The sequence below is a fragment of the Suricata suricatta genome, chromosome 11, assembly GCF_006229205.1.
Source record: "Suricata suricatta isolate VVHF042 chromosome 11, meerkat_22Aug2017_6uvM2_HiC, whole genome shotgun sequence".
Classification (NCBI taxonomy): Eukaryota; Metazoa; Chordata; class Mammalia; order Carnivora; family Herpestidae; genus Suricata; species Suricata suricatta.
Genome location: NC_043710.1, coordinates 47,957,304 through 47,966,870, shown reverse-complemented (window position 1 = coordinate 47,966,870; position 9,567 = coordinate 47,957,304). Strand labels below are relative to the sequence as shown.

Here is a 9,567-nt window from a genome sequence, read left to right as displayed (position 1 = left end):
CGACCTGAGTGGTGGAGCAAGTGGGGACCACTTAGGGGGGATGGGAGTGGACACTGGTGACCAAGGGAACAGAAGTCTGGAATCTGCATTTATTTGAATGTCCATGAGATAGGCTGGTGTTTGAGGCAAGTGACAGCCATTGTGTACAAATTGTGTGCTTGGCACTGTGTTCAGGGGTGAATACAAAAAAGTTTGTAGGGACGTTTGTGAGTATTTCTTTCCCATGTCCATTCCTCTCTTCCAACAGTTCCCATTTTCATTCGCAGACCCATGTGATTAGGAGAAGTTGACCACACCCCCGACTCCACAGCCAGAAGGCCATCAGCACATTCCATTCCCCTGCTCTGCTCCCGGGATTTGGTTCAGAATGGACATGTTTCCAAGCCTCTCCAATCAGAATAAATCTCAAAACTTTTGTTGGGAATTCTGAATTATAGACCTTATCTTTCCTTCTATACATAAATAAGAAAGAAAATTGTTCTAGAGGCTTCTGGCTGCCTTTTGGGAATACTGAAGCTATTCCTAGAGAAAAGGGAGAAAAGACCAAAACAAAACAGGTTCTTCGTGACATTGTTGAGACCTGACTGAAGGTAGCCCTATTGCTAGATGCTTCAGTTATGTGAGACTTTATTGATTAAACAAATTTGGATTGTATTTTCTCTTTCTTGCAACCAAAAGCATCTTAACTGATGACTGCCCTCACAGAGGACAACTTTGTAGTCAGGAGAATGACTGTTGCTAAGGACCACATACCTAAAGGCTGAGTTCTTTGGTGCATGATGTTAGAGTCCAGGAAAGGCCAATGGAGTCTCTGGCAGTGAGAGAAGGACTTCTGAATAAGACAGATGGAATTTCGATGATGGAGGGAAAAAGGAGAATATTCCAGTTTAGGAGTCAAGAGCTAGAGAGAATTCTGCCTTTGCAAGACTGCTTTTCTCTTTTGGAGGAAATGAGGTGTCATGGGAAAATCAAGATCTGACTACTTGGGAAGCAGCCAGATTGGTGGGAGCTTTGAAAACCAAGCAGATACATACATGTGAACGAAATGGTAGTCAAAGAGGAGACATTATAGGATCTTGACATCTTCACACAATGAAGTGACACGAAATGCTTTAAGAAAAAACATCAGAGTGAGAATGAAGTCAGTTAAGAATAAAGCCCAGGAGGCCAGGGAAGGAGACTGCTAACAGTGACCCAGATATAACATGACAGGATTGGAACAGGAAAACAGTAACACCAAATATTTACCCACAACACCCACCTGACTGGAGGCTCTTTGCCAGGTGCTAGCAATGTAGGAGGAATAAGACCAGTTTACTGAAGAGATAGGTGTGTGACACAGTGTGTAAAGACAGTAGGATAGGAACTTCAAGGAAATATGTGTACAAAATAAAGCAACGAGTAATGGCTAGAGTGGGAAGAGTTTACAGAGATGAATGTGCCAGGACCACGGAAAGTCCTGACTCGGCTTGGTGACAGATGGGACCTGGGAGTGAAGGGAGAAGGAAGAGCTAACACTAGTCATGGGAATGGAAATAGAGACATTTTGGAGGCAGACCCCAAGATATGTGGCAGTAACAGTCCCTCCAAAGGGTGAAGGAAAGGCGTGGCACCTGACACATGCTGGCTGGGAGAACCTGGAGAATGGTGATGCTGTGGACTAAACAAGGTTAATAATAGTAATAATAATAGGGAGTCTGGGTGGCTCAGTTTGTTAAGTGTTCTGCTCTTGATTCTGGCTCAGTCATCATCTCACAGTTTGTGAGTTCCAAGCCCCGCATCAGGCTCTGTGCTGGCAATGCACAGATAATAATTAAACTTAAAAAAATTTTTTAATAATAACAATCAGTATCAGATGCTGTTAATTCTCCTAATAAACATAGGGGATAGTTGCTGTTATTATTATTCTCACTCTGTGGATGAAGAAATGAGACATGGAGACGAGGTAGCAGAGTTTTAGTTTAAGCTGAGGCGGACTGATTCCAGAGACGGCCTTCTTAACCCCCATGCTCAGCTGCCCGAGGAAGTCTTCTCCACGCAGGAGAAAGATGACCCTAAAATAATTTCAAATGACAACAAGATTTTGCTAACTCCCTTTGCCTCAGCCCTGGGACATTTTCCCATCAGGATGTGGGTCAGGTAGAAATGTGTAGATTTTCTATCAACCTTGAATTACAGTAATAGTAATAAAAACCACCAAACTTCGACAAATCAGGAGGCATTCATTGTGGTCATTTCACATCAAGTATCTGCAAAGTGCATTACAAGCATTGAGCAGTCATTAGCCATACTTTACAATACTTTTGTGAGAGGGTCTCACAGCTGAGACTCTGGCCAAGTGTGTGAGAAGGCCGAGCAGAGACATATAGAGAATCCTGGGACTTCTGCTCCTCTAAAATTCTTGAAAGAAATCACCAAAGCTTAAGAGGCATCTTCTCAATCCACAGAAGGTAATGCACCGTACATCTGAAACCCCGGTAAGAAATAGCCAGCATAGGTTAACATTTGAACTGTTATTTGCCTGTGCAGAAATTACATTTAGGAAAAACTATCAAATGATGCTGTAAGAGACTCCATTTTGTGAAATTAATTGTTTCGATTTAGAATCAAATGATTCTAAAAATGGGGTCACTGTGGCAGCTGGTGGTTGCCATTATGGAGGAAACTGTCTCAGGGTTATTCTTGGTCTCAGCCTTATCTGGGTACAGAAGAGACTGCAGGTAATTAATGTACTTGATAGCAGCTCTGAGGGTTTCCACTTTGCTGAGTCGTTTCTCCAAGTACTCTTCTGGCAGATGATGTCGGAGCTGAGCGTAGCCTTCATTGACACACTTTACCCGCTGCCTTTCCCGCTCATTCCTTTTCCGGATGAAGGCCGGCCCATAGGCATATTCGCACCTTCTGTAATTTGGATAAGGCATGGGGAAGGAGAAGGAGCGGGGTTCGCCATAATTTTCCATGATCAGGGAATCACTGGGAAAAGGCAGCAATGGCAGGTCTTCAGAGAAAGGTGATGGTACTGGGGCATCAGGGTATAGGTGGAAAGTGACCATGGGGTCCAGGTAAAAGGACCTGGTCAGTGGCAAGTGGGCAGAATCAGAGAAGACAGGCAGTTTTTCTGGCAGATTAGAGTAGCTTCGATTGTCCATCATTTCCTCTTTCACCTGGAAACATAACCAAGTTTATTAATTTGGCCAGATCAAAAGAGAGCAAATATCATTGACTTTCTCAGAGATCAATAAAGACTTCTCTGCTTTGATGGAAGTTTCTGAGCTCATTCTGAAAATGATACGGGGTTATAATACTCTGTGGGTAGGAAGAGAGGATTTTTTGGTGCGAAACAGCATTAAATAACATTGACTCACTTTGTAAGAAACTCATTCCCTTCCAGCTCTTTCGATCCTTGTGATTACAAAGACACAGCTTTAGTCTTGTAGGAGTGTCTTCCACACTACTAGAATGCTTTCTGATTCTCCTCAGACGAAGCCTTCAACAAGCAATAGTATCTACCTAGAAGTTAATAATACTTTGCTGTTAATTTCTATTAATTGTGAATTATGCTGATTTCACACTTATGGCAGTGATATAAAATGTCTTTTAAAAATATATCTGCTTGAGTCAAAAATCTCACTTAATAAAAGTGGTAAGTAAATAATAGTTCAGGTGGAATACAGATAATGAAGACCGTGAAAGTGCATGTAATGCAAATAAGTAAAGTTTGGGAAACATTGAAATGCCACAATATTCAAAGACATGCTGGAGACATTACAAAAGAGCTAATGATCATGCAACCTCATGGGCATAGCCTTCTTAAATAATACCTGATACCCAGGGGCAAAATCAGCAATAAAAATAAGAAAGGAATCATTTGCTCTTAAAAATTCACTTTAAGATTCTTTTAAATAAGAAATGCCCCAATACTCTTCAAACATTTACAATTTACATATTTTTACTTACACAGAACTTTAAATATATTGAATGATGTGCATCTGTATTTAGGTGGGTTTTTTTTTTAAATGGAACATAGGGATAAAACATACCCAAGAGGTCCCACACCAAAACATTCCTTTTTCTCTGAATAGGTCTTCATGCACCTCACTTATTAAGCAACCATTACTTTTTGCCTTTGACTATAATTATAAAGCCACAAAGTCACAGCAGATTTTATAAGGATACTTCCTCCAGTTAACTAGGAGGTAGGGTACTGCTGTAGGAAAAGAGCATTTTTCTTTCAGTTTTGACACCCTTGAGTTTCAGTCTTGGCTTTGCCCCTTGCTAGCTATGTGCTTAGGCAAGCTTCTGAGCCTTTCTGAACTCCAAATGAGAGGATCAAATGAAAAAATATATATACTGTGCAGGCATCCGTTCTTTTCCTCTTTTCTTTACAGACAAATACTTGTGCAGTGTCCCTTTCTAAATTGCAGCTTACAGAAAAACCTGGCTTATATTTTCCCTGACACTGGAAAAATCAAACACTGATCTATCCAAAGCATATTTGTTGAGAGATGACCATACCCAAAATGGAAAAGCTGTGGGCCTCCAGAAAAGAGGGAAATATGGCTTTCAGTTAAATTCTCAGGGGTGTGATTTTAAAACATCTTTAGGAGTGAGGGCTTGACCTCTATGCTTGGCATGTATAAGGAAAAAGAGGCAACTTCCTCTCCTCACCTGAAAAACCTCAGCCGTGTTTATGAGCAAGATTAGGTAACATTTCACTTGCTTCCCTACCCGACCGAGCATAGCAACCACCTGCAAGCTAGACCAGGTAATGAGTGGAGTAGTGTCTAAGCACTAGAATTCAAGTGCAATGAGGTATATACTTTCTTTCCTTTTTTGTCTTTTTAAGTAGGTTTCACACCCAGCCCAAGATACCAATCTGGGGCTTGAACTCACAACCCTGAGATCAAGAACTGAGATGAGATGAAGAGTCTTGGGCTTAACCAACTGAACCACTCAGGAACCCCTAATGAAATGCATTATTAAAGTAAAGTGTGAAAAAGCCTATCCTATCTAGTGTGGTTACTGAAAGACAAAAATGACTATAAAATCAGAGAGGGCCTTATGTGACGGGAGATGGCGGGTGAGGGGCGGAGAGGGTGAGAGGTGAGGAGTGCGATAAGAAGTCATGGTGAAACACCCTGGAAAGGAGCAAATGCCAGGAAAAGCTCTTCCAAATACAGGATTGGGGTGGGAGGTGGGGATGAGGCAAGTGTGTAGGTGCAATTAAAAATCAAAACAAAGAAACAAGAAATGAAAGATTCCAAATTACTGACCAAATTGGCTTAAAATAACTAACATAAAACAAAAATCTCTTGGAGATTAAAAACTAGCCAAGATTCTATCAAAAATAAAAAGTTGCTGTGAGAAAAGTTAGGAAATCCCCAAGGCAGTAATTCCAGAGGGTAAGAGATAAAGAACATGTATGGCAGAGCTACAAAAATGGCGCAGTGGGTATGGAGTCTATATTTCTACATTTCTGAGAACAGCAGAGCCTATTTCTGCCTATGACTAATAAGCCAGAACTGACACAATAGAGTATCAGAACTGTAGGTATGGTTTTACCTTGACAGATAATTTTAATGCCTTAAACCTTGACCCAGGTGAAATCTGAGTAATTGACATATGCCACAGGTACCTGAAAGTTTCTAGGCTTTAACTAGACTATGCATAATTCTTAGAAAAAGAGCTTGGTGTCTCTGAAGACATGCTGGTGAGAAGCTTTTTTTTTACTGAGTTCACCAATCAATGTAGTAGCATTGAAATAGGATCATCTTTTACTCAAAGAAGAAAATTTAATCACAACACAACAGCATGATAGAATGATAAATGCAGTAAAGAAGAGGATCAAGATAGGAAGCCCACTAGAGGATGGAAGGGCTGTGGAAACTGAGTACAAATTTTTAAAAGAAAGCAACACAGATTATTGGTGCTGGGGCTTCGCAGCTCCAGATACATGCACAGCTAACAAACGCACCTATCTTGGGGAAATCTCACATTTCTGTCTTCTGGGAAATAAATGTTGAGGTCTTATGATAAAATCCTAAGAGATTCTAGTAGTTCTGCTGAGCATAAAGACTTCAACTTTTCAAAGATATGTAAAATATCTAGCCTGTAAAAAACAAAAAGCTACAACTGCACATATAATTAATTTATGGAAGGCTCGGGATGGAAGGAATCTTAAAAATTCTCCTCTCCAATCCCTTATAGGTTGTGAGTTGGCTTAGCTTGCAGAGCTTATAGCAAAGCAGGGGGCAGAACCTAGGTCTCCTGCTTTCCATTCCAAACCCTTCCCACTCTTCCAGATTTAATCACCAGCAAAATCTGGATCTTTCAATATACGGGCTTATTTGATAGTTTAAGACAATGGAATAATCGGCTGAGAAAATTCATCATTTACCAACTGTGCCTGGGAATTTTCTTAAAAGCCATATTCTTATTCTCCCCTGTGGGCCAGTCTGGAGAAAAGTCTCTTACCTGTTTTGTAGCTAAGATGCTGTATTTTGGGCTGTGTCAGACTTAACCTGATTTATAGGTGATCATTTAGTAACTGTATGCAAAGTAGCTTACAGTTAAACAGAACTGCTTAGTTCTGGTTTAGCCATTTTTTTCTACCTAATATGTAGATATGACAACACATAACAATACTAAATAGAAAGGTTTGCTTACAAAACTGGACTCATAACAAATTATTTTGTAAAAAGAATACCTCCCATTCATCTGATTTATAATTTTCTATCAAAATCATTTATGAAAAATATCTTTAAGTAATAATCTCATAATGTTGGCCAATATTCTTTTATTTTTTTATTTTTATTTTTTGAATAATAAGCATCCCTTTATTTGCTGACGCCATTACAAAAAACGGATTACATTAGCAACAAAAAAGTGTTTTCTTAAAGTCAGAGGCAGTTACTCCCCAAAATATTAAGTAAAACAGTGTACAACATCAGTATTAAAATGTTAAATTTTATATTGTCTTTTATATTTACTTTTGATCTTCTGAACAATTTTATTGAGCAAAATAAGATAAAAGATTACATGTTTACCAATATTCTTTTAAATAGAGATTAAAGCTATAACCAGGAAGGTAAACATGAACCTAAATATAAATCTAATAAATTTTGTTAAGATACCTATTCTATTTTCCTCTATTTAGAGATTCTTAGAGTAATTTTAGATGCACAGCAAAATTGAGCAGAAAGTACAAAGAGGTCCCATATACCCATTCCCCTGAACTTGTACGTCCTGCCCCACTGCCAATATCCCGCCCCAGTAACATATTTGTTAAAAGTGATGAACCAATATTGATGTATCATCATTCAAAGTCCATAGTTTACCTTAGAGTTCACTCTTGGCATTGTACATTGTATGAGTTTTAACAAATGAATAATGACATGCATCCACCATTTGCAGTATCATACAGAATAGTTTTCCTGCTCTAAAAAGACTCTGTGTTTCACCTTTTCATCCCTCCCTCCCCTGACAACCACTGATTTTTTTTTTTTTACTGCCTCCATAGTTTTGCCTTTTCCAGAATGTCATATCCTTGGAATCACACAGTACGTAGCCTTTTCAGATTGGCTTCTTTCACTTAGTGAAACGTATTTAAGTTTCTTCCATGTGTTTTTATGGCATGATAACTAATTTCTTTTTAGTATTGAATAGTATTCCATTGCCTTGAGTGTATCACAGTTTACTTACCCATTAGCCAACTGAAAGACATCTTGGTTGCATCCAAGTTTTGGCAATTATAAAGAAAGCTGCTATAACCATCTGTGGGCAGGTTTTTGTATGGAGATAAGATTTCAACTTATTTAGGCAAATACCAAGGAGTGTGATTACTGGATCATATAATTAGTGCATGTTTAGTTTTGTTAAGAAATTGCCAAACTGTTTTTCCAAAGTGGCTGTGCCATTTTGAATTCCCACTAGCAATGAATGAGAGTTCCTGTTGCTCCACATCCACATCAGCACTGGTGTTGTCAGTATTCTGGATTTTGGTCATTCTAATAGTGTGTAGTAGTATCTCATTGTTTTCTTTAATTTGACAACTATATTTAATAAAGGGCTTCTGGAATACTAAAATAGCTGAAGTCTTGTTTTAATTTAAATTTTAGTTGGTTAACATATGGTGCAATATTGGTTTCAGGAGTAGAATTCCATGATTCATTAGTTACATACAAATAACTGAAGTCTTAACAATAATAAGATCTAATCTAATAATGGGCAGAAGATCTCAACATTTACTACCAAAGTAGATCTATGAATAGCAAGTAAGAATATAAGAATATGCTCAATATAATGTTATTTTGGGAAATTCAAATTAAAATAACAGTGAGATACCACTATCTACCTATTAGAATGGCTGAAATCCAAAAACTGACAATATTAAATGCCAGTGAGGGTGCAGAATAATAGGGACTTGCATTCATTACATCCAAAAGGTGGGAAATGCAGAACGGTATAATCACTTTGGAAGACAGTTTGACAGTTTCATATGAAGTTAAAAATTAGGCTTATTACATGACCTGCCAATCATGATCCTAGCACTTTTTCCCTTAATATATTTTATTTAGTTATCTTTTATTTGATAAATTTGATACATTACTTTTTGTAAATTTAAGGTATACAGTATATTTATTTATATAATGATTGCCATTGTAATATTTATCACACTATGTTATTATAGTACAATATTATGTCTATAATAATTATACATTAGATCTCTATGACTTATTTACTATTTGTTATAAATTTGGAACCTTAAATACCATCAGTCTTATGCTGGCACCTCCCATCTCCTGGTCACTACCATTTATTCTGCTTTTTTCTTTTTTTTACAGGTTTTACTTTTTTAGATTCCACATATAAATGATATCATACACTACTTCTCTTTGACTTTTCTCACCTAGCATCGATGCTCAAGGTCGACCCATGTTGTCACAAATGACAGGATATCCTTTTCCTCATGGCTGAATAATATGCCATTGTGTATATATACTACACCTTTTTAATCTGGTTATCCATTGATAGGCATTTGGATTGTTTCCATATCTTCGCTATGTGAATAAACACGTGATAAACATGGGTGTGCAGATATCTCATCTCAATCCTGTTTTCACTTCCTTTGGGTATATACATAAAGTGAAATTGCTGGATCATAGGATAGATCCATTTTTAATTTTTTTGAGGAACATTAGTAGTTGAACCAACTACATTCCCATCAACTTTGTCCAAGTGTTGCCTTTCACCATATCAAGTTTCTCATTGTTTTAATTTGTGTGTCCCTAATGATATGACATGGAGCACCTTTTCATAATCATTTTGCCATCTGTATTTCTTCTTTGGTGAGGTATCCATTCAGGTGTTTGGCCCATTTTTTAAATCAGGTTGTTTATCTTCTTGTCAAGTTTTAGGAATTCTTTGTATATTTTGGACAGTAGACCTTTATCAGATGTCTTTTGCAAATATTTTCTCCCAGTCTGTGGCTCATCTTCTTGTTCTTTTGACGGTGTCCTTCACAGAGCACAAGTTTTAATTTTAATTAACTCCGACCAATCAGTACTT

At 37.9% G+C, this 9,567-nt stretch overlaps 1 protein-coding gene across 1 annotated transcript; it reads right to left on the bottom strand.

Annotated features, from left to right (window-relative positions):
* Positions 1 to 2,202: 2,202 nt before the first annotated feature.
* Positions 2,203 to 3,437, bottom strand: ASCL3 (achaete-scute family bHLH transcription factor 3). Its single transcript, XM_029915145.1, has 2 exons — positions 3,366 to 3,437; positions 2,203 to 3,164 (listed from the first exon to the last, which is right to left on the bottom strand). Exon 2 carries the CDS (start codon positions 3,150 to 3,152, stop codon positions 2,607 to 2,609), a length of 546 nt encoding a protein of 181 aa, XP_029771005.1. The 5' UTR covers positions 3,153 to 3,164; positions 3,366 to 3,437; the 3' UTR covers positions 2,203 to 2,606.
* Positions 3,438 to 9,567: the final 6,130 nt, after the last annotated feature.